General features: G+C 41.2%; 1 protein-coding gene across 3 annotated transcripts in view; it reads right to left on the bottom strand.

The window, feature by feature from the left end:
• USP6NL (USP6 N-terminal like) overlaps window positions 1-26,099 on the bottom strand; it is a 178,304-nt gene that overhangs the window by 14,519 nt on the left and 137,686 nt on the right. For 2 of the 3 annotated variants that reach the window (XM_046011723.1, XM_046011722.1), the window contains 6 exons: window positions 25,430-25,478; window positions 23,773-23,893; window positions 20,911-21,005; window positions 20,178-20,243; window positions 19,986-20,085; window positions 16,939-17,091 (listed from right to left, as the gene is read on the bottom strand). In XM_046011723.1, the coding sequence (XP_045867679.1) occupies window positions 16,939-17,091; window positions 19,986-20,085; window positions 20,178-20,243; window positions 20,911-21,005; window positions 23,773-23,893; window positions 25,430-25,478 (584 nt within the window). The remainder of the gene's footprint in view (window positions 1-16,938; window positions 17,092-19,985; window positions 20,086-20,177; window positions 20,244-20,910; window positions 21,006-23,772; window positions 23,894-25,429; window positions 25,479-26,099) is intronic. The other variant, XM_046011724.1, reaches the window with a different exon arrangement.

Below are 26,099 nucleotides of genomic sequence, written 5' to 3'. Positions count from 1 at the left end.
ACAAGCCCTTTGTTTTGCACATTTGAAAGCACGCCCAGTGGACTGGCAGTTACAGGTTGTGTTGCTCATGTCTCCATTAATATGTATGTATCGAGCAAATACTGCATGCCAGGCACTGCCTGGGGAGCTGGCCATCCAGAGGGGACACAAAGGATGAAGTCCCTGTCCTCCTGGAGCATATATGCTGGTCAGGCCGAGTTAGGAAGACAGTCAGCACCAGGAGACAATTAAAGTGATCTGCGGTGGGGCGAGGCCGAACAGGGCAGAGCTCTGGCAAGAGCAAGGGCGCGATGTGCCCTGAGTGGGAGAAGACACTGGGGCGAGGCCGGAGCAACGGAAGAGTCGCATCACACAGGGCCTTGAAGACCACGGTAGGGACTCTGGATTTCTTCCTAAATTAACCGCAACCTACTAAGGGCTTTTTGGCAGGAGAGTGACATCATCTGATTCCTATCTTACCAAGTTCACCTTGGTGGGACTTGGATTATGTAATAATTGGTGCTGATAACAGTAACAATAATGGCTGATATTCATCACGCACTTACCATGTGTTAGTCACTGCCCCAAAAGCTGTCCATACAGCACTCAGCAAGAGGCACGTAACTGAGGTCACCACTGTGACTCTCACTCTAGAGAGGCAGAAGCGAACCTGCTCAGGGGCTCCCAGCTGGTAAGTGGCAGACACACAGTTCAAACCGAGAGCTGATTGCAGGGCCCTCTGGATGGAAGGCAAGAGAAGGCGCTGCTTCTTGCATATATCGTAAGGTCAGAGCCACACACGGCTCCGGCTCCTGCGCTAGGTGTGGGCTAAGAGATGAATGGACCACAGGGGCCCTGGGGGCTGGAAGATACTGCTCAGCGACAGAGGGTGTGACCAATACTGTTCTATCTTTTTTTTTTTTTTAAGGTTTTATCTATTTATTTGCCAGAGAGAGAGAGCGCACAAGCAGAGGAGTGGTAGGCAGAGGGAGCAGCAGGCTCCCCCGCCTCACTCCACCCCGAGCAGAGAGCCCGATGTGGGACTCAATCCCAGGACCCCGGGATCATGACCTGAGCTGAAGGCAGATGCTTAACCGACTGAGCCACCCGGGTATCCTTGCTATGGTATGTGGACACAATTTTTTAAGTGATAACCCAAACTTTAAAGGTTGTCCATGTTGGAATGACTAGCGGGGCTCAGTCGGTTAAGCATCTTCCTTGGGCTCAGGTCAGGATCCCAGAGTCCTGGGATCAAGTACCTCGTGGGGCTCCCTGCTCAGCAGGAAGCCTGCTTCTCCGTCTGCCTGCTGCTCCCCCTGCTCATGCTCTCTCTCTCTCTGACAAATGAAATAAAATAAAACAAAGTAAAATAAAATAAAATAAGTTGTCCATGTCTGTCTGTGAAATAGTCTGAGGCAATTCCAGTTCAGTGTTTAACTAGCCTCATAGGAAACAGCTAGAATCAAGGTTAAGAAGGGGACTCAAAAGCCAAAAGCACCGCGAGTCAAGAATATTCACAAGGAGTTCTTTAGCCTACTGGCTTAAAAAACCAGCAAAAAAAATAAAATCAGAATCTGTGCCCCCAAAAAGCTTTCACCGGCTCTACAAATAGTTATCCACTGTGTCCCAGATAAACACAGGAATTCCTTCTTCCCTGTAGGCAGATAATACCAACAAACAAATTATCAAGAAGATACAAAGACCGATAGAAAAGAAAAACTGCACTTGGGACTCTCCTAGTGGTCCGCACTCAGACAATTTTCTCAGGGCACAACGCAGTAACCTGGGCGGCTACCGCAGCGGCCGGCCGGCAGTCCATCCGATAGAAACATCAGCCAGTCACCACGACGCCCCTTCCAGGTGGGTGAGTGGGAGCCTGATGACAGCCATAACCACTAAAAGGAAAAGGAAAGCAGCGGCGCCCAGAGCGTGGTTAATTCCTGCCTGCGACATGCGCTGTTACAGGGACAAAACCGGATTAGCTGGAGAGACTCTCCCGCTGAGCCCTTTAAGCTGCTCCTCTCCTGCGCCACTCCAGCCGCTCTGGGCAGCGTGGGCCGCCAGCCGTGCAGTTCACCCGCTCTCCAAGCGCTCGCACAGCACGGGGCCCCTGCAGGACATCAGTCCACGGGTCCGAGCCGCGAACGTTTCCCAGCCCGCACTGGATGTCTTCAGTGTTTCCATCTGCATCAGTTCACAACCCACGACAGCCGGATTCACTTGTAATTAGGCCTTTCAAAGGTTCGCTCTCTGCTATGGACTGAAAGTTTGTGTCACCCCCCCCCCCCCCAAAATCCATATATTGGAACCCCCCATGGAATATGATATTTGGAGATGCGGTTTGGAAGAGAATTAGGTCATCGGGGAGAGACCTCATGATGGGATTAGTGCCCTCACCTCTCTTCGGAGTGGGGCAGTGGACAGGGCCACACAGAGGTCTGATCTGCCCTGTTTTTTACTGCCCCCTCTGTGAAGGCTTCTAAGAGTCGCCAGACTTTACCACAAGGACTGCAGCTGATGGGGTCCTCCCAGTTGGGGTCAAGAGTGAACTGAGGAGTGGCCCCTGGCAGAGCAGGGGGGACACCCTGTTGGAGGAACAGACAGGGAGCTCTGGACCAGATGGGGGACAACCCTTCTCCTTCTGTCATCACACCTTCCCAAATACCCAGACAGGTGACACTCAGAGGGAGGGAGAGTCTGAGCCTGAGTCGCGGTGTGAGACAGTGGGCAGTGGCTGGCACGTGTTTGCCCCAGGGAAGAGCTGTACAGTCTGCGTCCTCTGAGGTGGACTGGGCATTAGAGCAGGTTCCATTCACCAGAGGACAGATTTGAGTTTTCCCTTCTTCAGCAAAGTCTTGCCTAAAAATTACCTCACTGTTCTGGGCTGAATTATGTCCCCTCAGAATTCCTGTGTTGAAACCTTAATCCCTTAGTATACAACAGAATACAAGGCCTTGGAGATAAGGCCTTTACAGAGGTGATTAAGGGAAATGAGGTCACTGGGGCAGGCCTCTTATCCAATATGGCTGATGTCCTTCTAAGGAGAGGTGTGCAGTCACAGACAGGTATGGAGAGGAGATCATGTAGGAAGACGCCCAGCTACAAACAAGGATGGAAGAAACCAATCTTGCCAACACTTTGATTCTTGACTTCCCAAACTCCAGAGTTATGAGAAAACATTCTTCTGTTGTTAAAGGCACTCAATCTGTGCTATTTCCCTTAGAGCACTCGGAACAAAGATATTACCCTATAGTCTATATCCTCAATCTCAAAACTGATTTGCTATACCAATCAGATTTTATGAATTGCCTTTTTCTGCTAGTTAAAAATCACATGTTTCATTATTTATAATCATCTGCTTTTATGGTCCCAGTGTATTTTCTTTTCTTTTTAAAAAAGATTTTATTTATTTATTTGACAGAGAGAGAGAGAGAACACAAGCAGGGTTAGTGGGAGAGGGAGAAGCAGGCTCCCCACTGAGCAGAGAGTCCAAAGCGGGACTCGATCCCAGGACCCGGAGATCACGACCTGAGCCGAAGGCAGATGCTTTAACCCACTGAGCCACCCAGGCGCCCCGGTGCTAGCATATTTTCAATGTCGACAATGTAACGAAACCAACTATAGTCATGACAATTTATTTTACACGACCACATCCAAAAGACAACTGAACTGAACAAATGTGGAAGGCAGACACAGGCAGTAACAGATCCACAGGGATGCGAGATCCATTACTTTGCAGGTTCCCATACGCCATTTTCTGTGTTGTGGCTACCATGGTATCACTAGGGATGGCCAACCTAGGATTGGCCTCCGTAGCATTTTCCACAGACACGCAGCTAGACTGGCTTAGTGACAAGGATGGCACAAGAGGGCATCTTTGTAAGTGTATAACCCAGAATTTAAGCAAGATTCCAGGTTTGGACTAACTGAACCAGAGCAGAAAGGGGTTACTAAGGGACCAATCCATGGAAAGATTAAACAAAAAAAAAAAACAAACAAAAACTTGGGGTAGGTGGAAGGAAGAAAGTGGGGAGAAGAAAGGGCCGTGAGGGAAAATGGAACATCTCCAGGGAAAACAAGGCCACGTCGCACTGTTCCTCTACACTTGTACCTGTAGACGTGCGTCCTGAAATCCCGGAATTACAGAAAAAGCACATACTGGTAACGACTCACAGGACACAGAGTCAAAATGTAGGATTACAGATATAAAGCATGTATTTCTCAAGAGAAGGAGTGAGAAGATTGAGAAAAAGGGAATAGACAGACCGAGGCAGTAATTCAAAATGGAAAGGTATGTGGCATACGTACATGCATGCATGAGTTAATTTTTCCATATAAACGTAGGAAGAGTGTTCCCCTCACATTTATTGTTTTTAAAGATTTTATTTATTTATTTGACACTGAGAGAGAGAGAGCGCACACATAGGGGAAGCAACAGGCAGAGGGAGAATCAGGCTCCCCACGAAGCAGGGAGCCTGACAAAGGGCCTGATCCCAAGATCCAGGGAACATGACCTGAGCCAAAGGCAGGTGCTTAAGGGACTGAGCCTCCCAGGCGCCCCTTCCCCCTGCATTCAACACCACTTTGTATTCAAGTCAATAGAGCAAGTTTTCTAAGGAAGGGACATTAATGTTCTGTGCATCTACATATCACAGAATTAAAAGAAAACTTTAACATGGTCCATTTACCGAATGGGCAAGAGGCCCAAAACCACACTGGGGAAAAAATTCTGTGACTGTTTTAAAATATCCAAAAAGCGGCATCTCCAAGCTCCTTCATGGTAGCTGGAAACACACGTCCCTTTCCCCTGGTAGACAATAACCTGCTTCAAATGACTTCCTCCATATCCCAACCTCTAGTATCTAAGACAGTCATGGAATTACAAGTGAGTGGTGACAAAATGTCCATTCATTCTCATGCTAGCCTAATGACACACTGTGCCTATGCACGGCACAGAAGCATAATGGTTATAAATACCCAAGATCTACCAGCCAAGAAACTAGATGTAGCAGGGTTTAAAGGAAAAAAAAAACGTCCAGTGCAGACAAAATGACACCGCATTTGGTTAATTTCTAAACGGCAATCCCTCATTAGGCACCGGGGCCTGTAGCAGGCACAGGGTGAGTACCGCAAACGTACAAAGACATTTAGAGGATATGGCCTCTCTGTCCCCAAAGAGATTTTCAACAAGCATGGAGGGAGGTGAAACAATTTGAAAGAGGCAGTAGACAGAGATTTCAGAAAGAGCCTTCCAAAGTGCAGGGGCTTAAAAAACCCAGTTCATCCCAACTTTAAAGATAGTAACACAAGTGAGACTATGGAGGGCCGGGATATTCACGGGCGCCGGGGCCAGACTGCAGATTGGGATTTGCTTCATTTCCAGCAGTGTCTGGGCAGCCCTCCTTCCCACAGTCATCTGTGACCCGGGGGCGTGCTGAAGACGAACAGGAGGCACGAACACGGGCCCGGGGTCCTGGCACCAGCATCCCCTTTCCATAAACGCCTGCTGACTGAGGACACCGTGGGATTAGGCTGTGCTCAAGTCATTCCCATAACTGACCGCACATCTCTAATTCTCAGCAACCCGACAATGGTGGAACACACACACACACGTTAGAAGGTGGTGGGGTGATGGACACTGGGGAGGGCATGTGCTATGGTGAGCGCTGTGAAGTGAATAAGCCTGACGATTCACAGACCTGTACCCCTGGGGCTAATGGTACATTATATGTCAATAAAAAATAAAAAGTGAAACAAAAACGTACACACATTGTCTGTACCTCAGCACAGGACCTTGGCCCTCTGGGGCAACAGTGGCTGGGGAGGAGGACTGTCTCTCTCAAGGGGAGGGGAAAAGAGAAGAGGTGGAAAGAAGTGCCCAGAGAGGAAAAGGGGGATAGAAGAGGTGAGGAGAGAAAGCAGGCGGGAGAGGAGGGGTGAATGACAAAGAGAAGGAAGGGGAGCCTAAGGGCAGAAAGTGGAGGCGGCCACAGGGAAGAGAGGAGCAGAACAGTGTCTCCCTTCCCAGAGAGGCTCATGTCTGAGCGGGGACCTGCTGGGGTTTCACAGAAACCGGGCGGGGCAGAGGCCGCTCCATTCCAAGGGCAGTACCCAAACTCAAGGACCGGGTGCCAGGGCAATCCGACCTCGGTAATGATGCAATCTGGAAGAAAATGCTATCTGACTTTGTGATAAGGGCAATGCTTTCCTGAGGATGAATTATTCAACCTTCACAGAACTGAAGACAGACTGTGTGGACTGCTCAAGGACGACAAATGCCATCACCTGTAATACTAGTAAATATTCCTCGCCATTTGCCCATAAATGGGATCCAAATAAGCATTAAACATTCTTGTACTATCCTTAGACCAACCCAAACTATCTGGGGGGCCACACACATACACGAACGCTGCTGAACTTGGCTTTGTCTGGTTTACCTTCTCCTTTGACCCCAAGCAGTCAATGGTAATTGTAAGATTCGAGCCTGAGCCTAACTGATGTCAAAAGAGATGGCTCCACACAGGCAATACGTATCAACATTTATTGTCCGTACTTAAATTCTGAACTCAACAGCCACAATACCGTCTGCGCTCGTCCCACTATAAACTCCGTGCCTGTAACTTGATTTTCTTCTTCCCCTTCAAAACAGAGGTGTCTGAAAGAATTACTGCCGTACTCTTAAAGGGTGGGAAAGCACCACAATTCTCATCATATACGACAAGAACACCTTTGTGAAAATATCACATTACTGGTTCCGTCAAAAGTATTTTTATGCCACTGTCAACTTGATATATTTTAATAAAGGCAAAAGAGCTTGCTAGTTGGTTTTTTGGAACTTTTTTCCTTAAAAAAAGGAGGGGGCCAAGAGAAAGAATGGTCTAGCCATCCCTTAAACAAAACAAACAAAACAAAACAAAAAAAAACTAGAGAATCCCTCAAACCCCCTCAGGTTTGGCCATCTTTGCTCTTACTCAGGTCTCTGCTGCCACCCTGTGGACACTACACCAAATTACAAGCCCTGCAGGTCAATGGTCTCAGAAGCCATTATCAGTTTTACGCTCCCAACAAGAGCCACAGAATCACAGCAAAGTGCTCAAAGTGCTCTCTCTTGTGAGTAACACCCTACTCTTCAATTTCAACAATAGAATATATGTACTCTCACTGTTCTAACAGTTTTCAGTAAGAAATGGCAGGGGTTGGGGGCACCTGGGTGGCTCAGTGGGTTAAGCCGCTGCCTTCGGCTCAGGTCATGATCTCAGGGTCCTGGGATCGAGTCCCACGTCGGGCTCTCCGCTCAGCGGAGAGCCTGCTTCCCTTCCTCTCTCTCTGCCTGCCTCTCTGTGATTTCTCTCTGTCAAATAAATAAAATCTTTAAAAAAAAAAAAAAAAAAGAAAGAAATGGCAGGGGCTGTTGTCAGGAAAATTATTCTGGGAGTCTTCTTATTCCTTTCCAGAACAAATATTAAGTCTAACTGAGTTCGAAAATATTGTCACAAAATCAGTGGTTTCATGTTTACATCTGAAAAATCAAATGGCTTTATTTCTGTTTAATGTACCATTAGCCAGAAAAATATACAATTCAAGGATTATTATAGCCATCAACAATCCTATCTCCTTTCTATAGGGAAATAGTGTGCTGTATTTACAGCTCTAAGAGGGAAAAAAATATGTTCTTTAATCACTGTAGTTAGTTCATAGGCTTGACTTTTGTTTTCATCAGACAAAACTTGAAAGATGGGAAGCAGAAAGGAGAGAATTATTTAAACACATTTATAAATCTATTATAAAACCATTTAATGCCACAAAAATCAATAGATGTTTGTGAAATAACTATTTTTAAGATTGACTTATTTAGGGAGAGCAAAAGCACAGGAGTGTGGGGGAGCAGAGGGAGAGGGAGAGGAAGTCTCAAGCAGACTCCCCACTAAGGACAGAGCCCATGCAGGGCTCCATTTCCCGACCCTGACATTCAGTCCATAGCAGAGAGCCACGCTAAGCCGAAACCAAGAGTCAGACACTCAAGTGACTGTGCCACTCCAGCGCCCCTGAAATAATTTTTTAAATCTGCACTTTGTGATCCTAGTGTTTCAATTCACACGTATACATATGTAAAAAAAAAAAAACAAACCCTGAGCACATTTAATATCAATTTCTATTATATAAACAAAAGGGAAACCCACCTAAACCCTCAAAGAGTGGGACAGTTTTTATTTTTTTTTAACTGACAAATACAGCTGATTCCTTTATGTGTCTACGTGATCAGGATACTAACCAGTTCCATTACCTCAAAAAACTGCGTCACGCTAGCTAACCGTTTGTAGATGGTGGCCTTTATTATCTAAAGAATAGACTAAAATTTCATCAGTTCATGAAAAAATACTGACTGGATGCCCATTTTACGCCAGCCACTGACGGAGGTGCTGGTGACACAAAGACGTGGTCACGGTCCTCAAGAACTCCCTGTCCAACAGAGACGTCAAGTGAACACGAGCAGGAACGCATCGGGAGCATGCACGGGGTGCGCCAGGCACAAAATCCCAGGCCTCGAGCTCCGTGGTCCGGGACACTGCGACTGGCTGACAAGGCAGGAGGAGGAGATGACACTCAGTCAAATGTGAAAACGGAAGTAGAACGGAAGAGGACAGGGGCACCTGGAGAATTGTTCACGGTGTCCCTGGGGGAGCAGCATATTCCAAGGCAAGGCAGTGGGAGCACATGACCCGGCAGGGGAGCCCTGAGTGGGCTGGTGGTCTGCTGCAACGTAGGGTGCCGGCTTGCCACTCAGGCCTGGTCACCGGAGTGGAACCGTGGGCACTGCTTAAGCTCCAAGCCCCCGTTTCCTAACCTCTAAGCTGCTACCATGACTACTGATGGCAGAACAAGCATGAAAGCTATTCAAAATGAAAATGTCTCCTAATACAAGATTTAGGGCCTTCCATGGGTGCCTGGGTGGCTCAGTCAGTCTGCTTTCAGCTCAGGTCATGATCCCAGGATCCTGGTTCCCAGGCAAGCCTGCTTCTCCCTCTGCCCCTCCTCCACCCACTAGTGTGCGTGTGCAAACTCGCTTCCCCTTCCCCCCACCCCACCTCCCCAACAGACCCATGCGAATCTTAAAAAAAAAAGATTTATGGTCCTTCCAGATAAAAAAACAAAGGAACACAGGATTCCATCATGTCCAAAGGTGCTTAAAGGTAAAAGTCCAAAAAAAAAAAAAAAAACAAAAAAAAGAAAAATGCAAAGTCCAATCCTCCTGGGTGGAAAGCTGAGGACTTCCTCAAGGAGAAGAAAGAATCAGGTGGTGTGCAAACAGGATCCATGGTGTCTATGTGGCTAAGCCATCTGAGGGGTATGGACCCAGTGATAATAAAAAGTGGGAAGTTCTGCTTATAAGTTCGGCAACTGATGAGAATTCGGTTGGAGTCCTGGCTCGTATTTCAACTGACAAAGTATCTTCCAAATATATTTGAAATTCATTGTTTTCATTCATAAAGATCTAGAATTAAGTATAGAAAAACTGAAGAGAATTAAATACAGGATTAATTCTGTATTTTTTGCCTTAAGGAATCTGTCCATATTTAGTATTTTATATATTTACATGAAGAGAATTTGGCCAAGTTGCTTTCTCATGCCAAACTGATTTGAACTTAGGAAGTGAAATTTTAAATAGTAGTGTAACTAATTTTTAAGGGACTAGAGGTTCAGCGAAGTCTTAAATTTATCACAGAAGTTCTTTAAGAACTAGGGAAGGTTTTGTTTTGAAATTTAAAAGTTATGTTTAAGGAACTGTATATATTAAATTTATAAATGCAATTTAAAATGTTTGTAGGAGTTCATTTGTAAATGGAACCATACATTAGCTACCATTAACATTAACCAAATATTAATGTGCCCTTTAAAAGAGAATGGTAAATTTTCCTAAATTTAAAAACAGTCTACTGACTTTTACAAACTGGATTACCAGACTAAAAGAAGAACCAGGTTTCGGGACTTGTAACTTTAAGAAATCAAATACTAATTTTTAGAAACCTCAATAATTCTGTGCACCAAAAACTGTCCTCAAGGATATTAACAAAGCTGAGTCAACAAAAAGCCTTATTCCAAAGGGCTGTTGAAAAAAATTAAGTGACACGAATATGTAAAGAACGCATTTTGTGGGAAGACTATCATGTAAGACTCAAGTTTGCCATTACTGTTACTATGTTAAAAGTGTCTGAGGTGGGAAGGATGGAAATAGGAAAATAAGCAGACGGCAGACTGGGAGAGTATCTTCCGTCAAACTAAGGAGCCTGGATCTTCTCTGTTCGACACAGCAGCGCCCCCTGACGACTCTGGCAAGACAAGGGGCAGCGCTGGAGTCAGTGCTCTGGGAGCGGAGGACAGCCTCGCAGTGAGGCTGGAGAGGAGGCATCGAAAGAAACACAAAACCTGGTGTCTGCGTGTCTGAATGGACTGTCACCGGCTGAAGTGCTAGTAAGCGGGGGTGATGGGGAGATCCTGGATCTTCAGAGATGAGTTACATTAAGAGATGGAAAGATGAAACTTCTAACTACTTTATACACGGTTACTGCAGCAGCCGTTAAAAAGAACGGCATGATAGAATTAATCAATAAAACAGAAACAACATAAGACAAAACACAAATGGCCAGAAATCAGATAAGCAACATACAGGAAAGGCTTGATATACTCCTAATAAACAAAGACTGACAACACAAATAAGAATATAAACAACAAATTAGGAAGAGACGGAAACATTCGTTGACAAAAGACAGTTACGAAAAAGCTGCATACATTTATGTAAATATAAGTGCTTTCAATACAAGTTTATAGGTAAAAGCAAAGGAAAAGGACTCAAAGGATATTCACCAACCTGAACTAATGGAAAGCCTTCATACTTCACTCAACATACTGCAAAGATTATCTACAGTTCTTATGAGGATATATTCATAAATTATTTCTGTAATAAAACTAAGGAACAGGGGATTTTTAGGGTAAGCCAGAACTATCTTGTTGCACATAAAAGCAAGGAAGTAATCAAGGATGAATAGCGTTGAGTCAGAAGAACACAGAAATCAGTTTAAGGGAGCTCCCACTGGCCAAACAGAGCATAATGCCACAAACGTGGGCATTAAAACAGTAACAACTGTATCTGATGGAAACATTAAGAATATAGCAAATTCCATGGATTCACAGTGAGAAAGCCAAAACAAAACCTCACTTTCTGCCACTGGAGATAATCAAGAACATCAACTCCTAACTTTGAAAATTGGTAAAAGAATACAATTAAGCATTCATTCTGCCCCTTCAGTAGGAAATACATCTTAGGGTAACAAAAGAGCCCCTGTTGGTAAAGGAGAGAAAACTTTTACAAAAGAAAATCTGTTGCTAACTGTAAAAGAAATAATGGAATTTGAAAACTTACTACTTTACAACCTGTAATGAAATACTTGTTTTTGGCAAAGATTATTAATGGAAGCTAAAACCATTGAGGGAAAGATTAAAAACAAAGTCACTATCTATCAGAGAGGTGTGGACAAAGAGGTGGAGGTCACTTTTTTGTACCTCCCCCACTGTTGCAAGCCCCTCTAGGTGACTTTCAGGGACTTTAAAGGGTCACTCCCCTTTTTCTTCTTCTCTTTACTTTTCTCCCCTTCTGGGAGGCAGATATTAAAGACCAGGACATTTGAAAACTACTACATATGTGGGAAAAATTAGAAAGTGATGACCACACATGTTCAGGGAAAGTTTCAGAAAAGGTTCTGAGAAGAACTTAAGTTTACATTTGTGGCTCATCCTTGCCAAAGACACAGCCTACAACAATAGAACAAACAAACAAAAAACAGCAAACTTGGGGAAAAGGGAGAAAGCTCTAGACTTATAGCACTGGATACAAATGTCCAGTTTTAACAAAAAACCCCACCAGAGATACAAAGAAACAGGAAAGCATGGCTCATTCAAAGGGGTAAAAAAAATAAATAAATAAATAAAAATCAAACTGAATTTTGTCCCTGAAAACTGTCATGAAAAAGACCAATGGCAGGTAAACTAGACATAAACTTTAATAGAAGTGTCTTAAGATCAAAGAACTAAAGGAAGATGTGGATAAGGTTAAGAAAATCATGTATGAACAAAATGATAATATCAATAAAGAGAACATATAAAAAATTATAGAACTGAACAATACAATAAATGAAATTAAATAATCACTAGAGCATTCAAAGGCAGATTTAAGCAGCAGAAGAAAGATCAGCCAACTTGAAGATAGGACAATGGAAATTATCAAGTCTGAGGAACAGAAAGAAGAAACATTGAAGAAAAGTGAACAGAGCCTAAGGGACTGTGGAAAACATAAATGTATTATGTAATATGTATTATGCAAGTCCCAGAAGGAGAGGGAGACTGGAAAGAGAAAATATTTGATAAAATATGGCTGAAAACTTCCCAAATTTGATGAAGGGCATGAATATAAATATCCAAGAAGCTTAAAGATTTCCAAGTAAAATGAATTCAAAGAAACTCACACTGAGACACATCACAGTTAAACTTTCAAAAGACAGAATCTTGAAAGCAGTAAGAGAGAAGCAACTTATCATATACAAAGTATCCTCATAAGGTTATAAGCGGATTTCTCATCAGAAACTTTGGGGGCCAGAAGGCAGTCAGCCAACATATTAAAAGCATTAAAAAGAAAAAGCTATCAACCGAGAATCCTGTATCTATTACAACTGTCTTTTATAGGAAAAATTTAGACAATCCCAGATAAAAGTGGAAGGAGTCTGTTACCACTAGACCTGCCTTGAAAGAAATGTTTAAGGGTGCAGTATTAAATGAAAGGACATTACTCAGAAATTCAAAGGCATAAAAAGAAATAAAGATGTGATGAGCACTAGTTGTTATATGCAACTCATGAATTATTAAAACATTACATCAAAAACTAATGATGTATTACATGTTGGCTAATTGAATTTAAATTAAAAAAAGAAAGATACAGGTAAAAACACGGGGAATTATAAAAGCTATTATTACTGTAACAATGATTTGTAATTCCACTTTGTTTACATGATTTAAGAGAATAGTTTTTAAAAAACAATTATTTGTCTAAAAGCTAGTATTGTTGTAACTTCAGTTTGTAACTCCACATTTTGTTTTCTCCATAATTTAAGAGACTAATCCATTTAAAAGAATTATTGCTGGAGTGGATGGAGCTGCGAGGGATGGTGTGGCTGGGTACTGGACATTGGGGAGGATATGTGTTGTGGTGAGGGCTATATAAGACTGATAATCACAGAACTGTACCCCTGAAACAAATAATACATTATATGTTAATAATAAAAAAATAAAACATAAAATTACAAAATTATTATTATTTTAAGGTTTCAGGCACAGAATGTATAAAAATGTCATGTGGAAACATCAACAACTAAAAGGGTTGGGGAATGGAGCTGTAAAGGAGCAGAGTTCTTGTATGTTACTGAAGTTAATCCAAATCCAAATTAGAGAGTTATAAAATGTTAAACATAACTCCTTTAACCTCCCCCCGCCACAAATAGCTATAGAATATACACAGAAGAAAATAAGTAATTTCAACATTTCACAATAAAACAATCAACCAAAATGGAAAGTAAGATAGTAATCCAGGAAATAAGAAACAAAATTCTATAAAGTATTCAGAAAATAAATACCAAAATGACAGAAGTCCTTCCCTGTCAGTAAATACTTTAAAAGTAAATGGTTTAAACTCTTAAATCAAAAGACAGAGATTGGCAGAATGGATAAAGACACATGATCCAACTATATGTTACCTTCAGGAGACTCTCTTTGGATCAAAAGACACCAACACTCTGAAAGTGAAAGGATGGAAAAAAACATTCCAAGCAAAAAGTAACAAAGGGGAGTAGGGGTAGCGATACTACAGCAGACAAAATAGACTGTACATCTAAAAAAGGTTACAAGAGACAAAAAGGGGACAATATATCTTAATAAAATGTTCAATACAGCAAGCAGATATAATAATGGCAAACATGTATGCACCTAATAATAGACTATCAAAATATATACCACACAAACTGACAGAAGTGAAGGGAGAAACAGTTCTACGATAATAGCTGGAAACTTCAGTAACTGTCCCACAGCAAGGGACAGAACAACCACATGGAAGATGAGAACACAGAGAATGTAAACAACACAATAAACCAACTAGATCTAACAGACAATTACAGAACTCCCTACCCAACAACTATAGCATACACACTTTTTTTTTTTTTTAAGATTTTATTTATTTATTTATTTATTTGTCAGAGAGAGAGAGAGAGATTGGAGAGCGTACAAGCAGGGGGAGCAGTAGGCAGTAGGGAGAAGCAGGCTCCCTGCTGAGTCAAAGGCCGATGCTTAACCGACTGAGCCACCCAGGCACCCCCAGCATACACATTCTTCTTAAGTGCACATGAAACATTTTCTATTACATGCTACATCAAAAACTGAGTCTCAACAGATTTTAAGAGACAGATTTTCTACAAAGTATCTTCTCTGAGCATGACAGGATAAAGTTAGGGGTCAGTCAACAGAAGTAAAACTGGAAAATTCATAAATTCCTGGAAATTAAAAACACACCCTTAAAATTCTTCCCTTAAACCAAAAGTAATTTGAGATGGGCTGAGGACTTAAGCATAAAAAAACAAAAAGAAATAAAAGTTGAAAAAGAAAATGTGGGTAACCAGAAATCTTTCATTCAGTATGTGGAAAATTCTTTACCTAGGACACAGAAGTGAGATCTCATAAAGGGAAAGACTGATAAAATTTTTTAAAATTCTATATGAAAAGTATCTATAAGACATATAATAAACTTGCCAATTAATTTCCTTTACTTAGGAAGAATGTACGTGGATACAGCAAGAGAAAAATGGGCAGAAGATGAACAGTTTAGAGAAAAGAAATAAAATGCCCAATAGAAAGAAAAGAAAGACAATCAAAATTAAAGAAATGCAAATCAAAACGATGGAAAACTCGATCCAACCAGAAAAAAAAAAATAACAATTCAAAATACCATGTGCTGTGTGGGGCTGGGAAAGCCAAGTGCAAACTGAGGCAGCCCATCAGGAGCCACAAAGACATAAGATGCTTATGTGTGCTTTTAAGATGATGGGACGTTAAAATGTCTTACTACCAAGACCATTTAATGACTTAATGTTCCACGGACAGCTTGTAATAATTTAAGAGGATCCGACTGGCCAGGCTGCAGAGCGCAAAGCCCAGATAGTCAATGTAGTAGAAGTAGAGATACAAAGGAGAGACAGATTATTGTCCCAGAAAAAGTGCAGAGCCGCCTCACTGCTTTGCCCTTTATCAGTAAGATCAAGACAAGCTTTAGCCGCTGGGCCTGGTGTTATTTATCTTTCCCTCTCCCTTTATCTGCACCTCCCCCTCAATCCCTGGTCTACCACCTCCTAGTAAAAAGATCTTACAGACCACTACTACTAACTTTATTCACCCGTAAAAGGTGGGTGAGTACTTTTTAGGAGCTATTTTTAGGGATTAAATGAGATAGTGCATGTAGCCTGTGGCCCATGCTAAGCATTCAGTAACTAATATCTGCTACTTGGATGCTGAACCACCTTATTCTGCAATATTTTATTCTCATGCTTGAATAGTTCTACTATATATGTTTTTTCTCTCTGTATGCCCTTTTACTAAAATGTGTCTTGACTTTTTTAGAAAAAAAGGGCAAGATATTTTGGACCAAATGTTAATACACTTAGTCACTGCTGTTCCACGGGTGTTCCCTGCTACAGTAAAGAATCAGCGGGGAACGGACGTTATCACACTGAGCACGAGCAGGTGTCCTCACTTAGCAAAGGTGATGTTTGCCAAGGCCTCTGACCACCAGCAACCACTGCTGTGACAGTTTGTTTTCTAGTGGTTCCTGATGACCCAGAAAGAACATGGGAGAAACACTGATTAGAGCCCTCAAAATGAAGTACCTAAAAGCAGAGCATCTTGGTTTTTACCAAAGGGAAAAAAAGATGTGCTTTCCATGAATGTACTCGTTCTGCACAGATATCTCAAAGAAGACCTCAAAATACGGGCCAGACTGACTGGGAAATGCTACCTCCAACTCTACCTGAGAACATAACAGCTGGATTGCCTTGGAACAAAGACAAGAAAAGAAATGTGCGGAAAAGGACTCTTTCTCACGAAACCATTTCTTGTCAAATAATATCTCGTCAAAACTTTGAGTTATTCCTGCTGTGATCTTTCCACATTTTCTTTCTCTCCCCTTTCATCTGAACCCTCCTTTGGTCCCTCCCCATCTGTCCTATTTACTTAGACTTCATTTGCCGTCAGTTACAAAAATCGTCTCCCCTGTGTGCACCTCGAGACAAGAAGCATGTCTTTCTTTTCGGTTGCTGAATTTCCTGCCCGGCACCTCACAGAAAATCTATTAGGAGGTGCTGAAAGAGGTTTTGAAATAAGCAAATAAAATATTATCTACATGGCAACATCCTGCCAAGAGCCCTGGGTCAGCATTCAGAGGCTTGGAGGCCAGCGTCAGTAACGCCATCTGCTGGGTCTGTAGCTTTAGACAGAAGCATGTCAGTATCCGGGTCCTCTTCTATAACATTTTCTTTTCTCTGCTATTCCTTATGGTTTTACAGATTGAGAGGGTGAAAGTAAAGGTTGTTGTTTATGCTCATTTAAAGCACCACGATTCCTTCTCTTGATCAGTATTATTTGCCATCCAAACCTTCTAAATTTCAGCAGGGATAGTACAGTTATGCTATTAGGAGAGGCAGGTTTCATTAATGCATTTATTTGCTTTTTCTTAAATAAGCACAAAGCCATAAACAGCTTGCCATTACAAATACACATAATGCTTATGTTCTGAAACAGAAATGACCTGTGTTCACTGCACCGTTTCCCAACTTTAATTACGACTTAGATAGAAAGTGTGTGAGTATTTCTTACCAGGTTCTGGAAGGTCTAATTTTGCACGCTTTAGTTCCACCATAGAAATCTGAAGTTGCTCTATTACAAAGTCATCTTCGAAGAAAAAATCCTTTGCCAGGGTCTCCTGAAGAAATTCTACAAGTTCTTCCATAGACAATTTCATTAGATGTTCTAAGAACAAATCAGAGAAATACAAATGCTGGGTTAACAGTTACTCAGGTTGAGAAGGTAACATATTCTATTCTGGTGCAGTATTTTTTATTTATTTATTTTTTTTTTTTTTATTTTTTTTTTTTAAAGATTTTATTCATTTATTTGATAGAGAGAGATCACAAGTAGGCAGAGAGAGTGAGAGGGAAGCAGGCTCCCTTCAGAGCAGAGAGCCGGACATGGGACTCGATCCCAGGACCCTGAGATCATGACCTGAGCCGAAGGCAGCGGCTTAAACCACTGAGCCACCCAGGCGCCCCTGGTGCAGTATTTTTTAAAAGGGGCACAGCATACAACTTACACATAGCACTGTGACTGTCACTGACACTCAGTAAGATAAAGTATTTTATGATACTCAAGCAGTCACATCTACTCTTCAGGAAGACGGGGAGAAGTGATTACTGCTAAGTACCTTCTCATGGGTTTATTTAAGAACGTCACACCTTAGACATTAATATTAACCCAGAGCAAGTACTTCTTAGAGACACAGGGTACCCAGGTTGACACGAGGGCTTTCTGTTTTATTGTCATGGAGCTTCACCTCCCACAGGCACACCTATTTCAAGTCTTTCTAATTACAGTTTCAGAATTTCTAAAAAATCTGGATTACTAACCTTATTTGTATTTCTACTTATGAAATTAGTTTTATTCTAAAAAATTCAGATTATGGTGCCTCGCCTGGGTGGCTCGGTTGGTTAAGTGTCAGCCTTCAGCTCAGGTCATGATCCTAGGGTCCTGGGATCCAGCCCTGCGTTGGGCTCTCTGCTCAGAGGAGAGCCTGCTTCTCTCTCTCCCTCTGCCTGCCACTCTGCCTACTTGTGCTCTCTATCTCTCTGTCAAATAAATAAATAAAATCTTTAAAAAAATAAAAATTTAAAAAAATTTTTATTCAAAAAGTAAAAGAATTAAAAAAGCTGAGATTGCAGATACAAAGTAGAAAGCAAAAATCAGCTATGACCCCACTAGCCCCTGTCCTATAAACAGATGTGTGGACACATATCAATTTAAAAAACTGATTATACTTTGAGTCCATCGGATATACTATAATGTACTATAATTCGCTTAATCAGTTTTCTAATACTGGACATTTAGGTTATTACTAATTTTTTTTTACTACTTAAAACTAGTAGTGTGTGATAAGCCTGCTGTAACAATGTCTCTAAATGTTGTTAAAACAATCAGGAAAAAAAAAAAGAACAAAATCAAGCTAAACTCTTGGTTAAGGTGCCCAGAAAGTTTATGACGCTTCATAGAACGGTGAAGAAAGTTCATGTAAGTAAGTCCTTGAGCTTTTGTCTTCCTGAGAAAAAAAAACGACATTATTTAGTCTGATGATATGATGGGATATAAAGTAGCTATTAGGCTTTAAGTTTATTTGCAAAGGGTGAAGAAACTTTCCAGTTGCCAAAATTAATCAAGACTCATAAATAAATCAGAATTTCAGACGGAGAACAGACCTATGGAGAAATACATCATATTTCCACTTTCTCGCTGTTTAGTGAACATTAAACGAATATGCATATATCTTAATAAAAAGTATACTTTTGTTCCACATCTTGGTCAGTTCATAATCCAGAAGGAGAGGAAAGACAGGGAGAGAAGGAAAGGCAAGAGAGGGAAGAGAAGAGGAGGAGGTGGGGAGGGCAGGTTGGGGAGAGACAGAGGTTGGCTGCAGTTTTCGGATAGACCGTGAGCCTTAGGAGACAGCTGTCCCAGTGCTGTGGTGTGTGCGCTGGAGGAGTGAGGAGTGGGTGTAAGGGAAATGAACCACAGCACTTCTGAATCCTTATCTTTCCGAATAAGCAATACAAACTTGATTTTAAAGGGAGTTTTCATTTCTCTCTAAAGTTTGGACAATCCAAAGCCTGCTTTTCAAGTAAGCAATCAAACAATTTTATATTAAGATACCAAACATGTACTTAGAACAACGTCAAGCACAGCAGGGAAAGAAAATACACACAAAAACGTGACCCCACGTACTCAATTAGCATATAATTTCAGTTGGGCAGCTGAACAGAGGAATCATTCAAGAATAACCTAACGGAGGAGAATGATCAATGAATGTGAAACCACACTGTAAGACCTAGACTGCAAGTGCTCCTTGAAGTTCTAAAGCTTTCGATGATTCTCTTCTCTGCAGAGTTACAAGAAGAGGTACTAGGAGGAATTACAATTTTAAAGACTGAACTGAGACTTTAAGATGAGTAAGGTTCTTCACATTCAAGAAGAAAACTCTCATTTCTTGATTTTTAAAGTAAGGCACTGCATGTCCAATGTACAGGGCCCTTGAAATGCTGCAACCGACCACTGCATTTAGGCAACAAGTGACTAGACTTGCCCCAGAGACCACCATGCAGTCAAGCAGGGAGACGAGCAGGAGGTGTACAGCTTGGAGCTGGGTGCTTTTTGCCTGGATGGAGGAAACAATGATGGGAAAATGTCTCCACTAGACTTTTTAACTAAGGGCCTGGTTTCTTTGGTCTCTCAGGTCTCTGATTACAAACCAGAGATTGAGACCGATGAAAAGCAATATTAAGAGTATGCACACAAATACTTAGTAAGAATAATATTATTAGTGAAACAACACATTACATTCTACTGCTTAAGTGGGAAAATTAAACTGAAATAGGAAAAAAAAAAAATCAAAGACCTCTGCAATATAATGAATGAGCTTCTAGCCAGGAGAAAGGACCGATGGAAGCTGATTACCAACTGGACATGATTTCTTCACTTTCAAGAATTTTTTAAATCCACCACTAAAAGAAAATGAATCTGAAGTTGGGTGAGGAATGAGAAATCAGAGTTAAATCAAGCCTTGACCTTTGTGAAATCTTTATACTTAAACATTTTCTTACTTTTGTGTAATTTTAAGATTGTGTAAGACATAGCGGTAAGAACTCGTTCTCCTTCAAAGATGTAGATATCCCATATTCTGAGGTTTAGTGTAAAGGGAGTCTATAATTAAAAACAAAACAAGATAAGATTAACAGCTCACTCTTGTCTGGTATTTATAATTTTATGATTGGATTTTGTAAAGAAATACTCACACGATCAAGGAAACATTGAAAAAACCATTTCATTGTGTAAAAACTTGTGTAGATTTCTTGAGAATCCTGAAAAAAACAAAGGCTTCAAATTTCTGGATTGCAGCAAACAGAATATGACAATCTAATACTAAAAGTTAGGCAAGCTGTTGGAGGCAGCTGTCAAAGCTAAGCACAAAACCGTTTCATTTCAAATATTTTACATGCTGGAGTATTTCTACTTTTTTCTCCTTCCTCCCTCTCTTTCTCCCTCAATCTCACTTTTGGAAATCACCTTAATAATAAGTCCTTCTCCTATAGGACTGTAATACAACATTTTGATTCTCTATAATATATTTTACAGTGAGCATCTGTGCTTCACTAAATTATCATGTTTTATAGTAGAGCATGTGTATGGTTCACTAAGGACGAGTCTGTATGACCCTTAAAGTATTTTTTGGTGCAATAAAAAGGCCTCCAAAATTACTGAGAAATCATATGTCTTTAAAAGCTGCACCATTTGTAGGTATCATCTGCAAAGAAATGGTTTGATTTTATGAGTGAGGGCTGTGATGGTTCATCAATACTAAATTCCACAAATCTCATGCTCTTCAAACACCTGGGAATTACAACTGCATAGTAAATGAAATGGATAACATTGCAAATCAATAAAGTAATTGGGACCAAAGGCTGCACTCAATTCTTCTAGCTTTGTTCTTGATGTAAGTGGGTACAAGTCGATGTCACATCTACCTACCAAGTGTTGCTTAAGCTTGGATAGAAATTTATTCAGTATTTTTTCATGATGTTCTTGAAACCTCAAGAGTTTAGGAAAACCTTGAACAAAAAAGCCTAGAATACAAACATAAGAACAGTATTTCATAAACAATAGCAACAAAAACCCCTCTTTCAAAATGCAACACATTTCTTTCATTTTTAACTGTTAGTAAAACAGCAAAAATCCAGTAGTTAACTAAGACACTTGTCCTCCTCACCAAGGAAATGATGGTGTGTGAGCTCTGGGTAATAAAATTTGCAATCTAGTACTTGTTTGCTAAAGATCTCCTTCAACCTTTTAAAAATATAAAAGAGAACAGACTATTTCTGAATCAAAAGGAAAACTTAGAAACCAAGAAAAAAATGAAAACTGAAGCCATTTATCAGGGCTGTCTGTTCTCTTCAAGTATCTTAAAGCATATCTTAAGTGCACAAATTTTTATAGGTTATTCTAATCTTGAGGACTTATTGTTTTATTGTCAATACGCTACATAACAAATATTTTATTGCTTTTTTTCAGGTTTACTCTAAAAGCTTCATTAGTATCATGGCTCCAAAGTTTTAATCACTTTTTAATCCCTTCTGTGATACTCAGCTAAGACATAATGACACTAGCGATCGATGTTATATCAGAAACTGGAGTTTATCCCATCTCCTTACACAACAGAATCTCTAAGGTCTCTAGGAAGTAACTAACTGTAAATGGTTAAGTTAGTACCGATTTTGTTTATCTAACTCATGGACCTTTACGTCTATTCTTACTGATGAGTTTCCTTTCAGAGAGTCTACACAATCCATTAAAAAGGTCACACACTCAATAGATTGATCATTTCTCCACATTAGTTATCTTCACCGTGGGCTTTATGTAGCTTTGACAGATGTTAAGAGCTGCCCTGTGTTTTTAAAAAGCATCTAGGGAACTGCTGTGTTCCACAAACCCTTCCGGTATGTTCATGACACGTAAGGGCTTCTCAATCTTTCTAACATGCTTTCTAAAGAAACTTCGTTGGTTTGCTTGATTCACTCCTTACGTCAGACTGATTTGATCTGGGAATCCCATTTTTTCTCCCCACAGAACATCTGCTTCCTAAACAGTGAAACTGTGTTCTTCCAAGAACCCAAGAAACATCCTTTATGTGTAAAAATTTCCAGAGAGAGAGATTCTATTTCTCCCATAGTAACATTTTCTGATGTCATAAAAAAATATGCATGTACGTATCTATCTGTGCCACTTTCGTGGTCAATTTGATAGGAATGGGAATTAGAAGGATTTCAAGAAAAAGTCTCATTGTGAAAAAGGCAATGCCCTCAGTAATAAACGCTAGCTCAAGGAGAGCTAACATTACTTCACTTGTTAGCGATATCCCAGGCTTGATATTTTAAAATCTCATTTTCTTCAGCCCTCACTTTATTCTGTACATTTATAAGTGACATCACTCTCACGTAAAGGATGCAAAAAACTGAGGCAAGCCTCGGTGAGAAAACTCCATAGGCAGACCTACAAACAAACATCTCTAAATACAAACGTCACCAAAATAGTAACCTAAGCTGCACTGTGAATGCAAATATTAGGATAGTAAAATTACTATTACTTTCTAGATTAGACTGGTGACCAATGCCAAACATAAGCTATCAGATGTGTTCAAAAGAAATGACGTTCCTAGACTTGGGCAGTTTCCACATCATTACACACTACTGAAACTGCAACATCCCTCCACACTTCCCACACAGTCCACAACACCATTCATTCCATGGTGCGGCAAAATAAAGGTGGATGAGGGGGAGTTATTTTTCTTCAAGATGCCTTTTCAAATGATACTCTCGGATGGCAGTTCGATACAGTGTGTCTTACCTTTGGAGTCTCTTGATGGGATGCAAAGTGTCCAGAAACAGTTATCAGTAGCAGTATTCATTTAAAAAATATTCACAAGGAAAAGTGAGGGAGATGGTGAAATGCGTGTGCAAGCGCGCGCGCGCACACACACACACACACACACACACACACACTACCACCACAAAAACCACATGGTAAGAATGTGGAAATTAATAAACTATAGTCATAATTTTGAAAATGTTAAAATATCACTATAAACATGTGGCAGGCTCCTCACCATCTAAGGCTTACTTACAAATGCAACTTAGATAATCCATTCTTCAAGTGATTCGTGTTAAAAGTTTGTTTTTAACTTGGTATTATCAAAGGGATGGCACCGGGAAAATAACTTTGCATTAAATGGGCAAATGCCACTTTTATTTCCCGAGGAAGATGCAATCCAAACTCTAAAGCTTCTGGTATAAGCTTGGCAGATGTAAGGGAAAGGTTATTAAAAACAATCTAACTTGAAAACCAAAAACTCATGCAAGTTTTGAGATATTAAATAATGAAGAACCCACGACACGTTAGCAGCAGCATCGTAAAATGGAATCCATTTTATGGCTAGAAGAACCCAAACACGCATTTCACGGAAATGATCACTGCATGACAGTCTAAAAGTCTTAGTCAACAGCATCTTTTAGTTCTCCAGGTAATAGAGCTTTCCTAAATTCCTCCAAACCTACATTAGTTTATTCTGACTGGGGGCAAGTAAGGAAGGATTTCAAAATGCCAACAGTATATTTTGAGGTAAGCATAACAGAATATAAATGTGAACAGAAAAGTGCAGCCAAGTTCAGTAACGGCCAAGTAAGACGTGACTCACAAACACTGACTGACTGAACGGCCCCAGTCATTACGTTTCTGTGCTTTACCCTACCACGCATCTTCCAAAGTTTGATTCTGCTTTAATTACCTTTTTCTCCCTTCCTTGTTTACTGTTTTTGGTAAACTACAGGGCTTTCTTACCATGCATGGCATGTTTGGGGCCTGAGAATAGTTTGACCAGGGCCCAGAAGGCATCTTCTTCGTTCATATACATAAGGAGCAAAGCTGTGATCTGGCTCATCCCCTGACAGTATCCAACTTCCTGAAGATAAATGAGAACAAAGAAACTGGGGATTTTAAGATCCAATTACGTGCAGACACACATGCAAAAACCTGCCCACCAAAACAGCCAGACAATGCCTGAACAATTAAACAACGGACAAGTCTACAGACAGAGACTACAGTTTCTACAACATTGAGCTATTATCTCATCGAGCTATACATCAAAAATAAATGTAGAACTGTGGACCAAGTGTCAAGCTACATGTATTTTTGTTGTCCCCTATTCAATACCATTATACCTTCTGTAAAGAGGACGAATAGTTTATTTTTCCTTTGTATATATTATTCTCAGTTCAATATTCCCCCTCTTTGTTCAAATGCTGGCAAGTTTCTCCCCTGCTACAGCTCCCAAGTTGCTGTCTTGTCACCTCTGGATTTCCCAGCCCTTAGAGAGACACATTTTGGGATACCCAGCCAGTCCATGTCCCTTCTCTGAGAACTGCCTACTCTCCCCGTAGTCCCTGCTTGTAATGTGGCCTTGGAGTTTCTTGTTTGTGCCATATGAACCGAAGCTGATGGAGCAGAAGAGGTCACTTGACCCCAGGGGAACAGTTAATTGGGCACTGCTAATCACATACTCTCTCCAGGACAGCTGTAATCAGATGGTGAGATGGCATTTAAACAGAACGGTCACGTTCAGTCTGTGGGTGCAATTTCAGCCATGGGAAAACCGAAAAGTAGGCAAAGAAAGCAATCTGGAGAGAGAAACAACGGAACAAGCAGTTTACGGAGATAATCCGTTACCACGTGGCACCAGAACAGAAGAGCTAGAGAGTGTGTGCAGTGCCACTTTCTCAGCGAAGGCTTCTCACTTTCCAGCTCCAAGTCCCATGGGCCCAACTATTGCTTCCTTTCTATGACAAGGCCTTTAATAATTCTTTTTAACTTGCCCTAATTTGAAATTTCTTATAACTTAAAGGTTTTAATAGAAATTACACACCCAAGGTTCAAGGTTGTCCTCCATAGAACCTACTCAATAAGCATTTAATATCCGCATTAGGTTCAACATTAATTGGTCTCTCCCCAAATTATCCCCCCCCCAAATGATAGGTATGTTAAGGACAACATGTTCTATTATCAAAACATTTACTTTTAGCCTACTCCGAGGGTTAGCAAGTAGGTACACAAGGTCTCCTCTTTGGCCCTCGCTGAGTAAACAAAATGTGACCTTGAAACTCAAACTCCCGGCGGGTGATGTAGAGTGAGCAAGGGTCAAGCAAAAATTTATCTGCCCACGGACTTCTTAAAACTTCTAGCCCTCCTCACTCTCCTCACAACTGTGTAAAATAAAAACAAGATAACAAATAACACCACAACAGAATAATTCAGAGAAAGGAGGAAAATGAGAGCTTCACTGGTATACAGTGGTTTTTCCCGCTTTTATATCAGCTCTGTTCTGAGATCCCGAGGTCACAAGAGAAGCCTTGAAAAGATCCACAGAGGCAGGGGTGACCAGAGAGCTCCCCCAGCTCCTCAGAATACCCCAAAAGACCTGAGTGGCTGTGCTCCGACTTACCGTGTTATAAATAGAGTACGCAGCGAGAACATGGAACAGTGACTGTTGCCTAGAGAAAACAAAGTTCATGTTGAATACAGTTTGGTTCTTTCACATAGTTTTAAAATTACAAACTTAAAAAAATGAAGTCTGCCAGAAAACAGATAATCCAGACAAAAGCACTACTGTAATAAAGAAATGATCCCAAGCTCAAATGTACACAACACTCTGTACAGTCTAAATTGAAGATTTATTTAGATTTATATTAGATTTAGATGACATTCTTTTTTTTTTTTTCTTTTTTTTAAGGGGGTGGAGGAGCAGAAGGAGAGAAAGAATCTCAAGCAGGTTCCATGTCCAGCACGGAGCCCTGTGAGGGGCTCGACCTCATGACCCTGAGATCATGATCTGAGCCAAAATCAAGAGTCAGACTGAAGCCTAACCAACTGAGCCACCCAGGTACCCCTAACATTCATTCTGATACAGTTTATACCAAAAAACCATAAACGGTTTCACAGTCTCTTCAATTTGTTACCCTCCTTCCAGTGAAGGAGGGCGACCACCCTCACTGAAATCATCCCCATGGGAGCAGGCAGCCTGACAGAACTGGGGAGGCCCTGGGAAGCCTCAGTTACAGTGGCGGCTAGGCACGAGGGCTGCGGCATCCTCCAGGAGGCTATGCATGCTCTCC

This window comes from Meles meles, chromosome 7 (genome assembly GCF_922984935.1).
Source record: "Meles meles chromosome 7, mMelMel3.1 paternal haplotype, whole genome shotgun sequence".
Lineage (NCBI taxonomy): Eukaryota > Metazoa > Chordata > Mammalia > Carnivora > Mustelidae > Meles > Meles meles.
Note: the sequence above shows the minus strand (reverse complement) of the source record. Positions and strands in the feature narration are given on the sequence as shown.